At 42.2% G+C, this 23,019-nt stretch overlaps 1 protein-coding gene across 7 annotated transcripts in view; it reads left to right on the forward strand.

Annotated features, from left to right (window-relative positions):
* The first annotated feature begins 8,298 nt into the window (after positions 1–8,298).
* The window catches only part of TRPC3 (transient receptor potential cation channel subfamily C member 3), a 64,938-nt gene continuing 50,217 nt past the window's right edge, over positions 8,299–23,019 (forward strand). For all 7 annotated transcript variants that reach the window (XM_072788535.1, XM_072788536.1, XM_072788537.1 and 4 more), the window contains exon 1: positions 8,299–8,525. In XM_072788535.1, the coding sequence (XP_072644636.1) occupies positions 8,299–8,525 (227 nt within the window). The remainder of the gene's footprint in view (positions 8,526–23,019) is intronic.

Consider the following 23,019-nt stretch of genomic DNA (forward strand, 5'->3'; position numbering starts at 1 on the left):
TGCATTTGCAACCTCTATGAGATGTCTGTGTATCATAGAATAAATTTGACATAGAAGGGTTATGTGAGCAGGAAAAGGAAAGAGAATTACACTTTAGTGCATATTTTTAATTTGTCCTAAGAATTCACCCTGCATAGGAATAATATAAGTAAGAAACGAATTAGCTCATTTCACTAAAGGTAAAAAATACTATGACTGGCAAGACTGAATTTCTCTATTTTTTCAAACTCCCTTTCTGACAGGTGACTTACAAGGCACATTTCTTTCAGTTTTCCATTTGTAAGTAATCAGTATGTCTTTCTTCCCTCAAGGAAGGACAAATATAACTTTGAGGAACATGTCTCTAAATAGGTTTTAGAAGGAGGTGGGCAAGGATCATAGGGATTAGGATGGAGCAGAGATGTTCTTATCCTTGCCAAAAATAGAAGTTACACAGATTTTATTTCTGTATGTATACACAGAGATGGATGAAATGAAAGGTAAGCATGTACCCCCATTTTTCCCAGATTCTAAACACAGTAGCACTCAGAGCCTTGAGGGATAGTGCTGGCATCAAACCACTCCTCAGATTGTCAATACAAAGCCATCAACATATTGAAGTCTATATCTTATTAAGTAGAGAGCATTGATTTTTCTCTGGTACTAGATTCACATAAAAATCATATTAGCAAATATGTAAAAGAATGGGCATTGAAAAATCAATTAATAATGCATTTAGTCCCATAGAAAAGTTATTACCATCCCTTGAAGAACCTAATTTACTCTTGGATTGTGGTGAGCATAACACAACATATAGACTTGCTGAATCACTGTGTTGTGCACCTGAAACTAATGTAACATAGTGTGTCAGCTATATTTCTATTGAAAAGAAAAAAAAAAAAAAGAACGTAATTTACTCTTGGCGATCTCTGCTGGGGTGGGGGCAGTTGTGAATTTTTCATCTGTAGATGTAACAATTGTCAAGAATTCTGAAACATCTGAGATTTTACACTGTTTGCAAGCTAGCCAGTTGACACAGTTTCATGGATGGTGGTAGAAGGCACAAAACTCCCGGACCCGAGACAAAGGATAGCAATAACAGGAGTCAGAGTGCTAGTTCCCTGAGTCCCAATTCCCACAGAGTGAAATGAAGAGCACTAGATGATCTCTGTACAGGCAGTAGGGTACATTATAAGAGAGGAACCCCAAGCTTAGGTAACTGTATCTGCCCCAGAGGGAACATTCTCCTTGTTATACTGGACAGGAAACAGAATTGTTCTTTGCTCCATAGAAGGATCCTATCTCTGTCTTCCAAGGCTGTTTTCAATACAAACACCCTTGAAAAGATATTCCAGAACAAAAGCACCTATTGCCTCTGCTTGCAAGATGTATAAACATGTGAGGCACTCATGGAGCATTGAACAATAATAAATTTCTGTCCCTATTTTCTCAAGCTTTCTCATACATAAAGTTCCTAGCTCTGCCCCTTGGCCCATTTTCCTTTCTTTTTTTTCCAATTGAGTCTTTCTTGACAATACTACGGTCACATGCTGATGAGGAGAGGGATGGGGGCAAATGTAAATCAGCTGGGTATTATAATTTTAGTAGTGGGAAGATGAAAGATGGAAGTCAAAAACTCTGTAGGAAGGTTATCCCAGAGCAGGCTTGCTATTTGGCAGCTCTCAACCATCCCCCCCATCCTCCCCCAAAGCATCTTCCTTTCATTTCACTTTAAAACTTCAAACACAACTAAATGGATAATCACTGCGGTTTTGAAAAATGTAAATCTCTTGGAGCATTAAGGACTCGGGTTTTTTTTAACCTTTTTTTTTTTTTTTTAAGATGTTGTTTATTTATGAGAGACACAGGCAGAAGGAGAAGCAGGCTTCATGCAGGGAGTCTGATGTGGGACTCGATCCTGGGTCTCCAGGATCAGGCCCTGGGCTGAAGGCAGCTCTAAACCTCAACTGCTGAGTCACCCAGGCGTCCTGACTCGGGTGTTACATACATGAGCGTGAATTTGTGTAAGACACTTGTCCTTCAAAAGCTAGCTGGGAGGGATGCATGGGTGGCTCAGAGGTTGAGGATGGCTCAGCGGTTGAGCCTCTGCCCGTTAGCTCAGGATGTGATCCTGAAGTCCCGGGATTGAGTCCCACATCCGGCTCCCTGAAGGGAGCCTGCCTCTCCCTCTGCCTGTGTCTCTGCCTCTCTCTCTGTCTCTCATGAATAAATAAATAAAATTTTAAAACAAAACAAAACAAAAAAAACCTAGCTGGGATTGGTTGCTCCAAAGAATAACAATTTTGACTGGTAGGAGATAAAAAAGGGTAATTGTGAATTTTGGAGCAGTTTTGGGGTATAGCAGGCCAGAGAAATTACATTGTGGGAGGATTAAAACAATATGAAGTCACAGAGTCCATAGTGCAGGGAAGCTGGACACTATATGGTGGGAAAACATGTGAAATGAACGTGGACAGAGGGAAGGACTCCGGAGATGCCAAAGAAAAATTGCACCCCTTCTGATTTTACTTGAAGTTGGCACTGTGCCCAAAACAGAGGAAGAATATTCTCTTCCTTCTTTTCCTAACTTCTGGACCTTCATTCCATAAATATTTATTGAATGTCTGCTGTTGCAACTGCCACTGCTACTATTACTAGTTACCATTTATTGAACAGTTGCTATGCTTCCCGTTTTAACATCATACTGGTGTGAGAAGGTCAAATAAGACATTATAGTCCCGTGTAGGAGACAGACAAGTAAGCCAACAGTTATACAATTTAGTAAATGCATCTAAATCAGACAAGGTAGGTCCTTGCTTTAGGACCCAGACTTCACATTTCCATCAGTAGTTCTAAAGTCCACAATAGTGAATTAATAATAGCTAATTCTTACATAGCACCTATTATGTGCCAGGCAAAGTTTTAAGGACAATTAACAGTGAGCATTTTTATAACAGCCCTAGGAAATAGGTACTATGTTTATATCTTACAGATTATATATCTCTATACCCCAGTATCACAGAATTGGGAAGCAGCCAAGGTGGGGTTTGATTCCAGGCCTCTGGCTCAGTGTAGCGGGGTATACTGACGATGAAGGAAGTTTAAGCTAACTAGTCATTTGTGAGCTGCCCAGGGAATATAACCATCACTTACAACTTATTTCTGTGATAAAGTACATTTTTACTTCCAAACTTGTGACTCATGCAGACATTCTCAAGTGAGTATTTTAAGGTAGAAAAGTCCCAGAAACTTCTTGGGGTTAGAAGAGATCTGTGAGCATTAGTGACCTATGGTTAATAGGACACTGTAAATTTGGTGCAAAAGGCATTGAAGTATTAACTGCCACACTGTAAGTTCAAGGATCTTCGTTTTTTAGGTTCAATTATTCTTAGGCAGCAGTTCCCACCTAACTAGTTTATGCTGCTAAGAAAGTTAATGACTTAAGGTTACTTTAAAAAGCAAAGAATCAAAAGAATGAGAAGACAAGACATAGACTGGGGGAAAATATTTACAAAAAACACTTCCTATTAAGGAGTATTATTCAAAATACATAAAGTCTTAAAATTCAACAATAAGAAAACAAACAGATTAAAAATAGGCCAAAGATCTTAACAGACACCTCACCAAAGAAGATATACAGATGGCAAGGAAGCATATGAAAAGGTGCTCAACACCATACGTCATTAGGGAGATGCAAACTGAAACGATGAAATACCACTGAAATACCATGCCTTTGGAATGGCCAAAATCCAGCACACCGACAACACTAAATGCTGGGGAGGATGTGGAGTAATAGGAATTCTCATTCATGCAGGTGGGCATGCAAAGTAATAGAGGCATTTTGGAAGACAGCGTTTAGACCTTTCTTAGAAAAGTAAACATACTTTGATCATATGATCCAGCAATCATGCTCCTTGGTATCTACCAAAGGAGTTGAAAATGTATGTCCACACAAAAACCTGGCCATGGATGTTTATTACAGCTTTATTTATAGTTGCCCAAACTTAGAAACAACCAAGAGTTCCTTTAGTAGGTGAGTAGACAAAGAAACTGTGGTACATCCAGACAATGGAATATTATTCAGTGCTAAAAAGAAATGAGCTCTCAAGCTATTAAAGGACAGGAAGGAAACCAAAATGCATCTTACTAAGTGAAAGAAGACAATCTTGGGATCCCTGGGTGGCGCAGCGCTTTGGCGCCTGCCTTTGGCCCAGGGTGCGATCCTGGAGACCCGGAATCGAATCCCACATCGGGCTCCCGGTGCATGGGGCCTGCTTCTCCCTCTGCCTGTGTCTCTGCGCCTCTCTCTCTGTGACTATCATAAATAAATAAAAATTAAAAAAAAAAGAAGACAATCTTGAAGAGGCTACATACTGTATGATTCCAATTCTATGAAATTCTGGAAAAGTCAAAACTATAGAGACAATAAAAAGATCCATGGTTGCCAAAAGTCAGGAGGGAGGAGAGATGAACAGGCAAAGCACAGTAGATTTTTAGGGCAGTGAAACTATTCCATAAGGTGGATACATGTCATTTTAAAGTTACCGAAACTCACAGAATGTACAACTCCAAAAGTGAACTCTAATGAAAACTATAGACTCTGGGTGATAATGATGTGTCAATGTAGCTTCATCAATTTTAACAAATGTGCTGCTTTGGTATGAATATCGATAATGGGGGAGGCTATGCATATATTCATATATGCAGAGGGTATATGGGAAATCTCTGTATCTTCTAAGCAATTGTTCTGCAAACCTAAACCTGCTCTAAAAAATAAAATCTATTTTTAAAAAAGCAAAGCAAAATTCATTTATAAGAGAACTTCTACTCCTAAGGAGGAAAAAAACATGTGCACTATTTGGAACATTATTCCTGTTCCCATGCTTTTGCTCCCTTGAGAAAATTGCTAACCTTCACCCTGGGGTGCAAGAATTGCTGCTCAATAGTGTCTTCTTATTCGGTGTGTTACAGACAGCCCTGGAGAAAGGGAGAGAGAAGGAGAGGGAGAGAAAGAGGCAGAGAAGGAGAACAGGAACTTTCCACAGTATGTAAAATAGATTTTCAAGAAGACACAGAATTTTCTTAGAGATTTAGGAGGAAATCTGGAGACTATCTTCTGCTATAAGGTTAAAAAATCACTTTTATTTTATTTGGACTTATCATACAAGTTATGCTTTTCTTATTTCTCAGTGGTCATCTCTTCTTGAAAATAATCTTCCTCAGCAGTTGGATTTTCTGAATATTGAATAATGTTTTTTCTCCCAAAGGAGTAATGGATTTTGAATGTGTGTTAGGCAAACACTCTTTTCATGAATACACAGCTAACAACATGTATGAAATGATAGATCTTCTTTCACAAAAGAAGGAAATAAGATCAAGGTGGCTTCTGCCAGGCAAGGCCATATTTCTTCTCTCTTCAAGAAGCTACTTTCTTTCTGATTTCCTCTCCTCTAGGTTTTCATCAATCTCAGGGGCATACTTCTTAATAAAAATGTTAGCCGACCTGGGAAGAGCAGTTCCCTCAGACCAGGAGAGTTAATTTGTGTTATGAGTTGAACTGTGCCACCCCTTCCCCTAACAAATTTATGTGTTGAAGTCATACTCTTCAATACTTCAGGATGTCTATTCAAAGTTAGAGTCTTTAAAGAGGTAATTAAGTTAAAAATGAGGTCATTAGAGTGGGCCCTAACCCAAATGACTGATATCCTTATAAGAGATTAGGACACAGACACAGAAGGAAGACCACGTGAAGACCCAGGAGAAGGCAATCGTCTACAATCTGCCAACATCTTGATCTCAGACTTCTAGATCTCAGAATTGTCAGAAGATAAATTTCTGTTTTTCATCCAGTCTGTGATACTTTGTTACGGCAGCCCTAGCAAAACTAATATAGTATGGCCCTGGTGACTCCAGCATTCCCAAAGTGCTTCTATCCAGAGCCTAATGAGAGCAGTTCATGAGCTTGTTAACACAATTATAAAGAAGCTGTAGAAAATAATAAATCAATAAACAAATAAATAAATAAGCTGTAGACTTCAAAAATTAATTCAACAAACATTTTTTGAGCTGCTCCAACACATTGTGTACTGAGCTAAGGTGGCAAAAGTGGCAAAGTCAAAAAGACAAGCCCCTAAGTGGCTCAAAGTAAATAAGACCCCAAACCATCCCGAGGAATTCAGTCTAAAGAGGACACAGGCACAGAAAGAGTTAATTTCAATATAATGTGACCAGTGGTAAGATTACATTATGCACAGGGTGCCATAGGTATGGATCAAGGGCTCTGAGGACTTTACTGAGATTCGGTAAGGGTATTAGATTGAAAACCACATCTAAATCTAAGTCTTAAAAAAAAAATAAATTTAAGTCTTTAGGAAAAAGTGTAAGTGTGCCAGGTAGACAAGGGAAGAGGGACATTTCAGTGACAGGAATACCAGAGACAAAGGCAGGGAAGTGGGAAAGTGTCTAGAATGTCAGGTGATGAGTGAGAAGTTCAGGGTAATTGGAGTCAGGATGTGTATGAGGGAGGATGGGAGGAGAGAGTGTGAAGAAATAGGGTCAGACCACTAAGGGCTGGGCATGCCAAATTTGGATCTTAACCTGAAAGCAGTGGAAAGCCACTAGAGATTTTTATAGAGAAAAGTCACGATCAGACTTGCTCTGAGCATGGTCTGTCTGATAGCGTGGAAAATAAAATGGTACGGGGAGAGGGAGGTAGGATGCATTAAAACAGAGAGCAGGGACGTTGATGGGAGCCTGAAGTGAGGCAGCAGTATTGGGGTGCAGAGAGCAGTCTTGCTTTAGAGATATTTCGGGGGTGGAATTGAAGGGGTCTAGAAACTTATACTGTGAAGATTTTAACACTTCTACTTCTGCATGTGCTAATACAGAAAAGATGCTTCCAACTGTAAAACACTGGACAGTATTTACTTGATTTTCTGTGTCAGATGCACAAATAAATATCCTTGTTTCCTTAAACATACAGATTTGTTATCAACTTAATAAAACTCAGTATTTTAATTACTTTTTAAGAATTACATTCAAAAGAGCTACATTTCCTTACTTGTGTTTTATTTAATTTCGGGAAGAAGTGCTCCTGGGGGGGAAAAACAGTATAATTGGATGCAATTTAAAAAAAATGAGTATCTTATTTTACCTCACCATAGCATGTCTGGTATTTCTGTGACGCTTCCAAGTTGGACTTGATTGAAACCTGCATATTTGAGGCAATAGAAAGCCTCGGAAAATATACTCCCCTCGGTCTGATCTGAGTTTTCTCACCAGCTGCCTCCCGCGACTAGTTTAGTCTTTCTAGGCCCCAGTTTCTCCTTTCTAAAACGAGAGAGAAATTCTTTGATCCTTTTAAGACTCCTTTGGCTAAAGTTCCCTGAGTCTTTTCTCCCAGAAGAAATGCGGTTTTTGACTTTTAAAATGAATTGCTTTCGTTTTATTAATTATTACTGAAGTGTTAAAGAGGAGACTTTACATTTTGCTGGAAAATATTTCTTGGAACTGTACATAAATCTTGTCAGATGGTTTTGAGATTTATTTAAAAAAAAAAAAAAAGCACCACGCACGTTCAGACATCCCCGTTGTTGGGGTCCAAAGCACTCCAGGAAATGCACCTAAAGCTCTGTAGGTTCAGCTACGTCTTAGAAGTGGCGCCAGGGACAAGGGATGCTTGTGGAAACAAACGTGGAGTCCAATTGGGTAAATACGACTGCAGAAGAATGAACAGGCCGGACCAGTCTTGCCTTTTCCCTTCCTTAAGAAACTTGCATGTGTAAGTGGGAAAGGGCTCTAGGTCCTCGCGCGGAGAGATGGGGACCGCGGAGCAGGCTGCTCTCTGCCTACCTGCGGCACGCGGGTCTGACGAGGACGGCCGCGTCCCTTCCCCCCCCGCCCCCCCCGCCCCCCCGTCCTTCCCGCCGAGTGAGGGTAGAGTCCTAGCGAGAGCTGCTGTCGGAGGCGGGAGCCGGCCCCAGGAGGCTCCGCAGCCAACGCCGCCGCCGCCGCCGCCGCCGCCGGGAGAGCGTCTCCCCGCAGCAGCGCCCCCTCGGCCTCGGCCCGGCGCCCTCCTCGCAGCCACAGCCGCGGCCGCAGCTCCCACGGTTTCATGGTGGGCGGCGGCGGCGGCGGCGGCTCGGCTCCGGCTCGCGCCTCCAGCTGTCGGGCGTCGGGCCGCGCCGCCCTCTCCGCCCGCCTTCCCGCCCGGGGCCGCCGGGGGCTGCCGGAGCGGCGGGCGGCGGGGAAGGGGCGCCGCGGGCTGCGGCGGCGGCGGCGGGCGGGCGGCATCTCCGCGCTCGGACCGCGGCGGGCGCGATGTCCACCAAGGGCAGGAAGTGCAAGGAGCAGGCGAGGGTGACCTTCCCCGCGCCGGAGGAGGAGGAGGAGGAGGAGGAGGAGGAAGGCGAGGACGGAGGCTCGGAGCCGCAGCGCCGCCGGCGGGGCTGGAGGGGCGTCAACGGGGGGCTGGAGCCGCGCTCGGCGCCCTCGCAGCGCGAACCGCACGGCTGCCGCCCGCCGCCCTTCTCGCCCGGGCTGGACCCGTGAGTACCCCGGAGGGCGCCGCGGGGCGGGGGCCAGGATGGCGCGCTCCCGGCCGCCCCGCGACGGGCCGCGGACGCCGCGGCGCAGGGCCTGGCGGTTCCGTTCGGGGCGGCTCGGGGACGCGGGGCTCCGCTGGGCTCCGCTGGGCTCCGCTGTGCGGAGGGACCCGGCGGCCCCCGAGGGCGTGGCTGGGGCTCCGTCCCCGCGGCAGCGCACGCCCCAGCCCCCGCGGAGCCGTCCTGCCCCAGCCGCGCGCTGCTGCCCCCTGGGCTGGGACCCCTCGGCGGGGGACCCCCGAGCTCCCCGAGGAAGTCCAGGAATGCGGGGCTGCGCGTGGACCCAGGCGCGCGCTCAAACTCGGGGCGCCCTCCTCCCCCGCTGCCCCGCCTGGGAACGGGCGTCCCCCCCGCGCGCCCCCCACCCGAGGCCGGGGCAGGGGAGTGGGGAGCCCGGAGGGAAGGTGTGCGGCCGGGCTGTGGGCCGTGGGCCGTGGGCCGTGGGCCGTGGGCTGTGGGTGCAGGTTTGCCCCGCCGCCCCGTTTCTCGACGGTCCGTTCACAGTTGGGAGCAAACTGCAGCCGAGTCCCCAGGGGAGAGGGGGCGCCGGGCAGCCGCGGGAACCGTCCAGGGGCGCCTTCGGCTGTAGTTCCCAGGCGGCAGGAGCTGTTTTCTTTTTAAAGGAAGGTGGAGGTCGGCACTGTAGTGCGTGAGAAAGAGCGACTTTCCTCAATCCCCAGGTCTTGGGGACAGCCTTAGCAGCTACGAGATACAGAGAGGAGTGAAAGAGAGTGCTTAGTTGTGGACGGAGCGTGCTGTTTTTCTTGTCACATACCTTGGGCGTGCCACGGGGTGTACTGTCTTTTTTAGGAAAAAGCGCACAGACCTAGGTAGAGAGCTGGGGTCAGATGTGGCGGGCGGCTCTAACCGTCTGGGCGGGGTACGGGACCGAGGTTAGGCAGCGCCCCCTGCTGCCCTAGAGCGGCCACAGCCCTGGGCCCAGGCCTCTGGGGCGACCTCCAGAGGGCCCTAACCTCGCCTCGCTCTGCGGGCGCAGGGGCACGCCTGGCCCTTCCAGATTTGCTTGTAACAAAACAGAAATCAGCGGCTGAGTAGACCGCCTAGGGAAGGGTTCTGACTTAAAATGAGCGACGCATCCCGATGCGGTTCAATTATTGCCGAAGATTAGCCTGGAGTGGAAATGGCCCAGGAAATGGAAGGAAGGTATATCCTTAGGGATTAAAGCACTGCCAGCTCGCTTTCCAGCCTCCCTAAGATTTTTAAGACACTGTCTGTTTTTCCTTTTGCCAATTTGGTTTTTATAACCCAGCTCAATTTCTTGATTATTTGATTTTTTTTTTAATTTATCTTAAACCCACACTAAATGGGACACCACAGCAGTCTTCTCTGAGAAAGCAGGGTGGAGCAGAGAAAACTCACTTTGCCTTTTGGAGTTTGAGAGCAATGACACAAGATACTGAGGCAGATTCTATTGTAGACGTGTCTACCTGCTAATAGAACTTTTTTTTTCTATTTTCTGACTTAACATAATTCAACAAGTAAATGTCCTACCGTATTTACTTTGTAAAGCCGTTGAGAAGACCCAGTCCATTTTAAGGAGACAAACATTAATAAATGTTTCTTTGGGAATTAGGGCAGTAAGCTCTCCATGTTTGAGTCCTGTCATGTGCTGACGGTGGGCACTAGTTTGATATCTGTAGCAAAAATCAGCTTTTCTTCCCCCCACCTTCAAGAATATGGCCACAGTTAAACAGCTCTGAAAGTGAACACAACAACCCGAAGATGCAACCGGAGAAGGATAACCAGTCTCTGAAAGCCCCAGGGTCATTTTGGTAGGCAGAATAGAAGAGCTGAATTTAAAATTCAGCCAGGATGCTGAAGATAGAATCCCACTCTTACCAAAAAGATTCCTCAGGGTAATCCTGTTGCTCATTTCATTGCGCCATGCTCCAGTATTCCATTTGGGAATTTTAAACAGACTGACTTAGGAGAAAGAATGTCATCTGCTATATAACTAACAAGACTTTTAAAAAATACCCTTTGATGGAACTCTTGATTCAACCATTAATCCAAACCAAGACTTTCTTTATCCAATTGTTTGCAAACCTAGGACCAAGTAGTCTGTCATTGGCAAGAGTACCCCATTCTCGAAGTTCTTAGTTATTAAATATATCTGATGAAACTCCAAAAAGGCATCTGAAGGCAGTCCTCATGAGTTTGGATTCAAAGACATTTTTAAGCATTTACATGTGCCAAGTTGGTATAGCAAGCCCCAAAGATGAGTATGACAACTTTTCTGCACTCAAGGAGTTTAAAATCTCATGAGGGAGAGGTGGAAATGAAACTGGGCATGAGCTATTATGCTATAAATTAGAGTAAAATAAGTACCATAAAAACATACAAGAATGGAGCTATGAAGGATCCAGTGTAAGGGAGCGACAAACTATGTAAGGTCATGGAGAAATCAAGGAAAACTTTATGGCCCTAGACGATAGAATAGGATACAGAAACAGAGTGGGAAATTAATTGAAGCCCTTCCACCAAAATGCTAGGCATGTCTGGGGAGTATTAATTGAGTTCAGTTGGAGCATAGAGTATGTGTAGGAGAGCAATGAGATTTAGCTGGTTGCATTGGTTTGGGGCATTAATACGGAGAATCTTGCCAGAAGGAGGCAATAGGGAGCCACAGAAGGAGGCAATACAGAGCAGCAGCAATTTGATCAACACCAGTCTGAGAGCAGGATAGATTGAAGTGGCAATTGAGAGAATGAATAAATAAATTAGGGGCCTATGTAGCTATTCAGGCTGAGATTAGGATCTGTAATAGTGTTGTACTGACCGGGATAGAAAGGGGAGAGGTTGGAAGACACAATACACAGATAGGATCTATGGGAACATAAAACTAACTGCTCATGAGGGATTTAAAGAGAAAGCAGGGGATCCCTGGGTGGCGCAGCGGTTTAGCGCCTGCCTTTGGCCCAGGGCGCGATCCTGGAGACCCGGGATCGAATCCCACATCAGGCTCTGGGTGCATGGAGCCTGCTTCTCCCTCTGCCTGTGTCTCTGCCTCTCTCTCTCTCTCTGTGACTATTATAAAAAATAAATAAATAAATAAATAAATAAATAAATAAATAAATAGAAAGCAGGGTCAGAGATGATGTGGGGATTTTGACCTAGATAACTAAGCTCATTGATGTCATTGTTTAAAAGGAAAGGACAAAGAGGAGAGTTTGATTTTTCAGATAATATAATCTGATAATCAAACCCAAAATCAGATAATTCTGATTAGAGGTATCAAGCGGGAAGATGGAAATTCGAGTTTAAAGCTTGGGAGAATTTGAGAGTCTCCTGGCTGATGGGGCTAGTTGCTGAGTCATATGAGTATATGACAGTACCCAAAGAAAGAGTGTAAAGAGAAACAAAAGTGCTATAGACTCCCTTTTCCGAGGAATTTTTGTTGTTGTTTAGAGGGTAGAGAGAGCGTAGCAAACAAAGGATACAGAGAAAGATGACGGAGCAGGTGGGCAACAAGGCTGCCTAGAAAGAACAGTTTCAAGAAAAGAGAAGAATTGACTCACATTTGGCAAATACTTGATAAATCAAGAGAGAAACTTATGAGTCTCCCTTTAGAAAGGAGAATCAATCCTTGTATGTAATAACATACGTGCACATAATCATTAGATTTCTCAGCAGTGTTATCTTTAAAAGAGAAAGACTTGTAGAAAAGATTCTGTTTAGTTTTTCTTCAGAGGAAGTACTGCCAGAAATGTGTCATAACAAAAGCAGTAATTTATGTTTATATAATATTTCATGCTAGAACTGGGAAGGGATCCCCTATTCTTAGCGCCTGCCCTCTCTTAGGCCTGGTATCTCCACAACCAGAGCAGAGCATCTCTATTTCTATTTCTCTGGAGATTTAATATCCTATCTTTCTTATAGGGGTAAGGGTATCAGTCAGTGGGATAGAGATCTAGGGAAAGAGTTCCTACCTACTCTTTGCACAAACTTTCAGCCAATTCCCCCGTTTTGGGCTCTTCATCTCTACTTTCTGGGATTTCTTTTGCCTTCAATTTCTGGGCATATTCTGGCATTGAGCAGGGTGGATCAACTTGCTTCTTGTTATGGGCACTCTGGCACTCTGGTTGGACCTTCCCTATCTCCACTAAATCATTTACCTTTCTTCCAACTCCTTTTCATATGTTGTGTAGTTACAGATTACAAATGTCTTCTGGTTTCATAGAAGATGAAATTTGTATTATTTTTCTTTCTTTTACTTGCTGTATGGGGAGAAGTAATTTTGGAAAGGAGAAAGGATAAGAGAAGCCTTATTCCATCATCTTAAAACCAAATATCCCTACAATTGTGTTTCAGGTGTTTATTTAAGCCCCAATGAATTATTATTATTAACAGGTCCATATATTATTAACCGGCCAAGATTGCAGAAGGAAGATCTTGATCATGACTAATCTTATGGGGCAAATAGAGTAGATAGTAATCTATATGGTGTGATAGAAGGGTCATTTGAACTCCCCCACCTAAAGTCATCCTAGTATCACACTTCCTAAATCTAACTAATATAGAATATTTTGGAAAAAAAATAGAATGTTTGAGTTGTAAAGGATTTCATCTAGTCTAGTTTTTTCTTTTACAAATCGATAAACTGAAGCTGAAGTTTGACTTCTAATTCACAGCAGCCCTAGGTCATCTGAAATCTCTAGGCTCTTAGGGCTATGCTGTTCACACCGTGGCCTCCTTTGGGTTCAGCTTTTCTCTATTCCTCAAAGAAATTTAAAAATGTGTTTACTCCTGGGAGGAACAGCACAGGACACTACTAATTAGTATTAATTCACTTATGAGGTCCAATTAATTCATCATTTCAATTTGACTGCTGATGGCTGATCAACTTGAGAAAGTTTGTAAGCTAAGTGGGAGGACTGAGAATGGAAACGGAAAGGAGAAAAGAATATCTCAAAACATAACTGACCCCCTGCCAAATATCATTTATGGTTTTCTCTTTTCTTCATATCAAAGTGGTGATACGATCGTGGAGCAGGACTGGGACATCATCTGATGATACAGTTAGAATTTTAGGGATTTTTCATCACTGGCCTGGGATAGCAAATGTCTCTCTCCCCCACTCCCTCTCCCCTCCCTTCCTCCCTTTCCTTCCTTCTCCCCTCTTCTTCCTCTCAATATTCTTAACCATCAAGCTTTGCCTTTGCCTACAATGTTCCATAAACCTCCTTACCCCCAGTTGAGAGTAAGCAATAAAACACCATGGGAAATGTAACAGGAGGAAGATACCCGTCTTTACTGGGCTCCTAGGCTCTTGACAGGAAGGAATACTTTAAACTTCCTAGCTCAGGATTGAGATTGTCCCCTCAGGGAGCATGCTTAAGTAACAGTGACTGGCCGCTGAGCAGTCTTCTGAGGAGGGAAGCTCTTATCTTGCCTAGAAGTCTTCCTTCTCAACATTGCCCTCAGCCCCACACAGTATAAGTCTGGCAGGGTTGCTAGATTAGTGGCCAGTGTAGGGTGAGCATGTAGGAGTCTGGCCCTAGATAGAGTATCTGGAGTTGTGAGCAGTGGGGTGACTAACTTCACACTTGTGGGTAAGGGGCTCAGCAGTGACTGTATGAGAATAATCAGGATTGTTACAATGTTTTGTCTTTAATTCAGCATCTAGGTCAGGGATGTTTGTCTATAGTTACCCAGTCCAAGGAATCCCCTTTTAGAAAGAAAACTTCTCTCTTTGCACTATTCAAATAATAGGTGACAGTATGGATTTGGTCTTAGACCTTTTAAAACATGAGATTTAAATATCCACAAGTATATGACCTGCTAAGGAAAGGGCATGACAATGCTAATATTCTACACCAGTTTTGCATTTCTAAATATATTTTGTCAAGTAGTACCGATGCATATGGATTCTCTGTTGAAAAGTAGGTTGCAGAGTGATGAGACAGGAGCAAGCATCTAAAAACTTCAGACTTTTGACCTAGGATATGGGTGATAGTGATAGAAAACCAGATCCCTTTGCTTCTAATAATATTAAACAAGTTTATATGTATAATATAAAATATTAACATATATAATAGCATCTAATATACTTAAATAGCCAAATATGAATTTCTCTTAGGTCATAGCAGTTTTTGATTGAGTTCATTTTATTTCATTTGACTTCTGATTTCATTGTCACTTATTGTTCTTGAAATAATAAACATTCATTTTAGAAAGTATTGTGAGTTTATTTTTGAAGATAAGCTTCATTATTAGAACTTATTAATTCTAAGATTTACTCGATGTTATCCTGACAAATGTAATTTTAATATTAAAATCAAGAAATGTGGAATGCATCAGATAATTTTTGTGGTGTAACTAAGCATTAAATGTGATTAAGGAAAAACCTGCTTTGAAAGAAGAAAAATTGTTTATATTACTTGAACTTCTGATTATTAATTTATATTATTCATGACTTTTTTTAATAGGATTATTCTAATTCCCCTCCACCACTACTTCCACACATTATCAAATGTGACCAAAAGTTTTCTTTATTTTTTATTTTATTTTTTAAGATTTTATTTATTTGTGAGAGAGTGTGTGAGTGAGAGAGAGCACAAGCAGGGGGAAAGGGTAGAGGGAGAGGGAGGAGCAGATGCCCTGCTTAGGAGAGAGCCCATGATGTGGGACTCTATTCCAGGAGCCTGGGATCATGACCTGTGTTGAAGGCAGACGCTTAACTAACTGAACCACCGAGGGACCCCCAAAAGTTTTCTTTAATCGGGAGGGGAAAATTGTCTGTTCCCTGGGTCTTCAGTCTTACGGTTTAAGCACTCATGGGTCTGTTCACTCATGGCTCCAACAGACAGATATTCATCAGTGGTGTACTAAAAGCCAGTATTTAGACATAAAGGGAGGTGGTCTCTTCTATTAAGGATGTTATAGTATCATTGAAGAGCTGGGCATGAAAGCGGACCATTAAAAAGGAATGAATGCAGCAGTTTAACAGAGTTGTATGCAAAATACAGTTCCTGGAAGCAGAAACATCTAAGTTCTAGAAGGTACATGTGTTTAAGAAGTATTATTAAGTCATGCAGGCAATGATTAGGGGTCTTCACCTCTGCTCCCAATGGAGGAAGGAACACATCATTAGGTGACCTTTTTACTTTTCTGATTTTGGCTGCTGAGGGGTCTGGCAAAGAGCTTTCACGAGAGGGATGACAGGGAAAGTGATGAAGAGAGAAACTGGAGCTTTCCTCCTTAAATATACAACAGCCTCTTTTCTCTGACTTGGCGATTAGGATATATACCCAAATTAGCATTGTCTAATAGATTTATTAAACTCATACCTAGAGGATTCTGAATATAGCACAGGCCAACAGAAACTGTCAGGAAATTAATTACTGTGGAGACCCAGATATCTCTCCAGACTTGCAAGTGCTGGAGTCTCTACCTATTACTTTTTTTTTTGGGGGGGGGGGAGGCGCAGATGAAAATCTTTAGGAATGAAAGCTGTGCTTTCCTGTTTCTTTTTTCCTTTTAAAGATTTTATGTATTTATTCATGAATGACACACAGAGAGAGGCAGAGACACAGGCAGAGGGAGAAGCAGGCTCCCCCCCTGGGAGCCTGATGCAGGACTCAATCCCTGGACCCCAGGATCATGACCTGAGCCAAAAGCAGATGCTCAACCACTGAGCCACCCAGGTGTCCCATGCTTTCCTGTTTCTTAAATGGAGCTCCTTATCTTGTTGGTTTGGTTGCTACTGTGACAACACATTATTGAGCTGCTCATGGTGTCCATAGATGTGGGCTCAGCAGTAGATGGTGTGGTACATGGGACTCCCCATAGTCCTGTACCATGTACATCAAACAGTTGGACAGATTGGGCTGCCTTCCTCTAGCCTTGCATACTGGTGCCCTTAGGGGCTACTGAAGTTCAGAGTGTCCCCCACTTCTCTTCTTCCCCTCTACAAATAAATGTGTTAAGAGATTTTTCAAAACATGTGTCTTTAATGACTCCATTGAAGCTGTTTGTGAGCACACTCACATGTAAGCCGCATCGTATAGATGTTGGGTGTTTCCAGAGGCAGCCACATTGACTGACAGCTGCCTGCTTGCCAGGGAGACTATGAGGCTTGTCTATTTTTTGACTTTTCATCTCTGACTTGCTTGTCCTTTTGTCAGTGCCTGCTGCTTCCCACCCCTATCATCACTTCCAATTATCACCACCCTCGACACTGTAACATGGCTGTTACTCTCTAATGCTCCCCTCTTCCACCCCTCCTCTGTGCTTTGCTCACTATTCATCTTCTGTGGCTCCTTCTGCTCTTCTCGCCCTTCACAGAATGACACTCTGGATCCTGGCCGGTTGGCACATTCACCTTTCTTCAGTGGGGGCGAACTGCTTCGTCAAAACAACTTGAGTGTTATTCTCATGGCTTTGGCTCACATTGATGGTGTTATTACTCTGTTTGCCAACTTGCTAGATGGATAGAGTAGTTGGCTAATTCTTCATTTCAATAAAGGATTTGACTTCTTTAATAATGTTCTTTTGTTGCTGAGTGTGAAAGAGATTGTGATTCAATCTGAAGAGCAATTTTTGTGGGTTTTTTTTTTGAAGCTGTTTTTTATAGAACCCAAATGTTCCAAAACATAAGCTAAGCATACATTTTAATAACACTATTTTGATTTGCAACCTTTATTCATTGTTTTCTTATTCCCTGGCGATAGCATCGTAGAGTAGAGAGAGCATAGGAGAGACCTCTGAGCTCTCTTCTTCTAATTCTTTATCCTTTAATGACTTTAAGGAAGTTACTTATCATTCTGACCCAAACCCAATCTCTTTGTCTATAGGCTTAGTATCAATTGGGCAGAAATAAGAGTAGCCTAGGGATATAATAAACAAAGAACATCCCAGAGGCACATATAGCAAGATCAAGAAACCAGAACAATCTAGATGAACAGCAACATGTTGCTCCTGTAATCTGCCTGTAATAGGTCTTTCTCTTGAGCCTCCCACGTACTGACCAGGAGAGAGAGAGAGAAAAAAAAAAATGAACCAAATGTCCATTCTGTGGTTTAAATTAGTTTTTAAAATTTTGTTTTGTATTTTGCTTGCTAAACATACTTATTCAACAAGTGAATTAAACCATAAAGCAATTAAGTTAATTAAATGATTAAGCAATTATGTGAGTTAATAGGAGGGAAGATTTGCCCTACATTATTGCAGGGATTAGGTCAACTAGGACAGTGTCTCCTTGTGCCCTGAGCTAGTATCTAAGGGATTTTTGCTTGCTGATTCCTCCATAACCCCTCCTCCCTGCTCCCACCGCCCCAATCTCTATAAGGGGTTGTAGTCTCCTTAGGGTTCATGTATACACCCCTAGTTCAGGGCACTCTGGAGAGATGCTGTGAGGCCAATTTCATTGATCCTAGTTTGATGTTATAATGTAAATTTTCCTTTTAATAAATAGCCTCTCACTTGAATAAAAGAGCTCAGGCTTTCAGAAAGCCTTTCCCTATCCACTTCCCCCTACTCTCCTCTCCCTCTGTAGCATCTGGGCACTGGGAGAAGGGTGTTTATGTATCCCCTGGAAGAAAGAAAGATTTGGTGTCCTCTGATTCTTCTGGTCTACTTAGGTGCTGCTTGTCAGCGAAAATAACTTGATCTTGGCTGACTTGCCTTTGTTCTAACCCAGATATGCTCCTTGGCATACATATATGGATGGTTTCAGCTCAGCTCCTATGAGCTACAGAGCTCAAATACAGCTTACATCACTAGCGATGTCCCTAGTCGGGGTGCAGACTCTCTGGCTCCCGGCGCAGTGTCCACAATACATGGGAACATAGCGTGGCTTGAGAAAGCCCATAACATTCTCTGCTTAACCAGGCTGGGATGTCACAGGTCTCTTGGTCTCAGCGGTTTCTCACTTTCTTGGATCTACATCTTAACTTCTCCTTCCGTTCTATTTTTTCATTCTTGTGCCAGGACAGGAAGCACAATGACTTTGCTATCAAAAGCTATCTTGTCTGCACGATAAGAGCATTCTATGATCTGGTTCCTTCAGAACTGATTAGAGAAATAAAGAACTGAGCAAATCCTTCCTCAAGATGATTTCTCTTTTTCCTACATTCTGCTTTCAAAATCCCATTTTTCCTACAAAAAAAGCTGAAAATTACCTTGTTCTTTCTCTTTGCACTCCTCTAAAATTTGTCTTCTCTACTTCTCCCCTACATGTCCCCATTGAACTCTAACTAAGCACTCATCATCCCCACCCGCCTCTCCTGCTGCCCCCACAGCAAGGTGTCCTGAGTCAACTGGGGAAAAGATATTGTATTTGGAAACACAGAAGAGAAAGCACCTTATTAGTTTTCCAAAAATACCCTTGACAGTATAGGATTACCCTTGATAGTATAGAAATAAGCAGGACAATATGTTTATAGGACAGTGAAAAATGAATCTGAGGAGCAAGGAAAACAAGGTTTTCTAGGCAGAATTCTTGAAAGTCAACCAGAGGATTCCAATTTGGTTGTTGTTGTTGCTATTTAAGAGAAGTGTGACAGTAGAAGCAGACCTTAACAAAAGCAAGATGTTGGGGATGGCCGTGGCATAGAAGGAAGAAAATTAGGAGTAGCTTGTGGCACTGGAAAGAATTTGAAGTTCAGACCCCAAGTTGAAACCCAGATCTGCATTTTGCTATATATGCTACAGTGGGCTAGTTTTTAATCTCAGTTTTCTTATCTATGAAAGGGAAATAAGACCTGCTTCATAACATTGTTATAGGAATTAAATATGATAGTGTGTGAAAAACAGACATGTGTGTTATGGCCTTCCTTCATGGCATCTCTGCTGGAAAGCTGTTGTAATAATCCAGCTATGGTTGATTAAAGATTGTGAAGATGGTGCTGGCAATGAGAATTGGAAGGGAGGCTCCAGTACAAGAAATATTCCAAAGGAAAATCTTCAGAACTTTGAGACTGAGAGCCTCAAGATGGTGAGTCATAGATGACCTTGAAATTGCTTAATCTGAATAAGGAAGGGGTGCTTGTTAAGGGAGAGGGTGAGTTGGGACATTTTTAGTGTCCAGAGGACAGATCGTTGTACATGTGGGATTTGAGGTCAAGGGAGAGAATAGAGCCTGGGAAGAGATTTGGGAGCCCGGTGGAACGGATATTTATTGAGCACTTCCCCCCTATTGGTCACCGGCTAATGAAAAATAAAGTACTACCTGACCATCAAGGAATATGTACACATATGTGGGGATATTTATTAATACTCTATTTTTTTAAAAAAGAATTCATATAATCATAAAATAGATTTAGAGTACATGGAATATAGGATAATTGATTTTAAATCTATGTGAGAAATCATTTAGGTGGTGGGAAAAGACTACACCAGAAATCTGGAGTAGAATAGTGATGGTAACTAAGCACTTTTAGATATAAGCTAAATTTCCTAGGGGAAAAAAAAAAAAGGCAAGGGTTATATAGTTTATGTATTACTAGGTTAAAAGAAGCAAACTCATCTGGGGAGAGAGAGAAGCCTATTAATACACAGTTCTAGAATAATTTTAGTACTTGAATACATGTAAAAGGTACAATGGATATAATAATAGACAACCACTTTAACGCTTTAAATACAGTTTTGAAAAAGACATAGTAACCTTTTAAAAATATCAATTCTTGGTAAAAGCAAGGGCATGAAATTAAAGAGTCACTGGTGAAGGCATTTTGAAGGCGTCTTCTTCTTCTTTTTTTAAAAATTTTATTTATTTATTCATAGAGACCCAGAGAGAGAGAGAGAGAGGCAGAGACACAGGCAGAGGAAGAACGGGCTCCATGCAGGGAGCCCAACGTAGGACTCGATCTCGGGTCTCCAGGATCATGCCCCAGGCTGCAGGCGGCGCTAAACCGCTGCGCCACTGGGGCTGCCCTGCAGGTGTCTTCTTAATTGTGATTCAGGTGACTTGCTTCCTGGAGATCAGATTCTAAATGTTAATAAAACGTAGGGAACCTAAATGAATAGAAAGCTACTTGTCTCTTAGGCTGCACTGCTCACATGTGTTATTTCAACTTTACTTTTGGCAGGGCCAGTATGACAAGTGATTAAAGGCCTCATAGTCTGGGGTCATTGATTCAGCATAATTCTTAGGAGACAATATAGCTGACATTTGAGCACTTACCATGCCCAGCATAAGTGCTTTGTGTGTATTTTTTTAAAAAAGATTTTACTTATTTATTCATGAGAGACAGAGAGAGAGAGAGAGAGAGAGAGAGAGAGAGGCAGAGGGAGAAGCAGGCTCCACACAAGGATCCTGATGTGGGACTTGATCCCAGGACTCTGAGCCAAAGGCAGACACTCAAACGCTGAGCCACCCAGGCATCCCCAGGAAATTTTTTTTAAAAAAGCACTTCTTATGTGGATTCACCATGAAGATAAGCAGCATTTGGTCAGCTCTTTTATTTTGAAATAGCTGTATACTTTGTTCTAATTCAGAAATCTGACTTCACACTTAACTCAGTGTTAGAATCTTCTAAAGACAAAATCAAAATGACTCATGTGACTTGTGTTGTATAGTACCAAAATCCCACATTTCAGCTCAAATACACAAAATGGAGATACTAGTTCTGAAAGGGGAAAAAATACTAAGAAAAAACTTTAAAATACTAAAAAATGCAAAGAAAGATTATTTAAAGAACCATATTTCAAATAACACTGGTATTTTCAAATCATACTCTTTTGAGAGAAAAGATGGAGTTTTTATAAGTGATTTTTGTTGTAGATAGCAATCATTAGATAAATAGCCCTTTCCATTAAGATGTCACACTTTAATAATGAGTCTATTCCCTAAAGATAGTGTATCTGAGTATAGATTGGAATTCTTCAGACATACATACTCTGTAAATACATTCTGCAGTTATAGAAAATGTCAATATTTATCACTGGTAAGCACAAAATTCAACTTTTATACCATATGGAAATTCTAGCCATTTGAAGAGTTCCAGTTTGTAGCTTCATAGTAAAAAATATTAACCCAATAAAGTCAGTACCATTAGTAGTAATAAAACATACCTACCTACTACAATAACAATATTTACCAGATTTGTTTAAAACCCTGTCATGGAGTTTGGTCTTGAAACAAAGTTCTTGTCTGCACAGTTCACTGAATGCTATTTCCCAGTTCTTGTTCACCTAAAAATCATCCTCATACCAACACACAGAGACACACATAGACACACAGTATATACATATACAACACCATCCCCTGAACCAGCATTGCACCTCCTTGTCTCCCACACACACCACACACTCCACAAACTCACTCTACATGCTACCCTACACAACACACATCCATACCTACCAATAGACCATTTATTTAGCTTCAGAAAGATTATAATGCAATGGTTGCCAATAAGCACTTATATTTAAATTTTTTTCAAATAAGGGATTAAAATAAACATTAAAAACATGAATTTTATTTTCATTTATTTTTATCTTAAGATTTTTAATTATTATTAAATTAATTATTATTAATTATTATTTTAATTATATTTAATTATTTATTTATAATTATTTAATTATTTATTTGAGAGACTGTGAGCACTGAGTGAGGGTGGGAAGGGGCAGAGGCAGAGGGAGAGGGAGAAGCAGGCTCCTTGCAGGGCTCTATCCCAGGACCCTGAGATCATGACTTGAGCTGAAGGCAGACACTTAATTGACTAAGCCAGGGCAGCCCGCGTGGCTCAGCGGTTTAGCGCCACCTTCAGCCCAGGGCCTGATCCTGGAGACCTAGGATCGAGTCCCACGTCAGGCTCCCTGCATGGGGCCTGCTTCTCCCTCTGCCTGTGTCTCTGCCTCTCTCTCTCTCTCTCTCTCTGTCTGTCTCTCATGAATAACTAAATAAATAAAATCTTAAAAAAAAAAGAAACTTTAAAAAAAATTGACTAAGCCAGATGCCCATGATGATTAATTTTATTTTTAATAAAAATATTCAAACTGTGGTTAAAACTATTCAAAATGTACAAAAGTGTATAACTGAAGAGCAAAAACTTCCCTTCTCCTATGGCTCCTCAGTTCCACTGCCCAGGCATAACTATAATAAAAAGCCTCTTATGCTGCTTTCTCGAAATTGCTACAAATACATAAATATGTGTGTAATACATATGTGTACATATATAATGGTATGTTTATGCATATAAGTGCTATATTTATTTCCTTTAAAAAGTTGATCACCTGACACTAGTTGAGCACTTAGAATGAGGTGCCAGTCTAGTACTGTTGCCTTTGGAGTTAACATGCCTCTCTGGACCTCTTTAGTTAATGCCTCTGTAGACTCAGGTTTGCCTGGACATGTTCCCTTGGTCTCCATATGGGAAACCTCTGCCAGTGCCTCTGTACTCCTTTCTTGGTTTGAAGCCCCAGTGGAGGTGAGAATTGAGTGGGGGCTGGTAATTGCCTCTGACTTATTCTTCTC

Source organism: Canis lupus, chromosome 20, assembly GCF_048164855.1.
Source record: "Canis lupus baileyi chromosome 20, mCanLup2.hap1, whole genome shotgun sequence".
Taxonomy (NCBI): domain Eukaryota; kingdom Metazoa; phylum Chordata; class Mammalia; order Carnivora; family Canidae; genus Canis; species Canis lupus.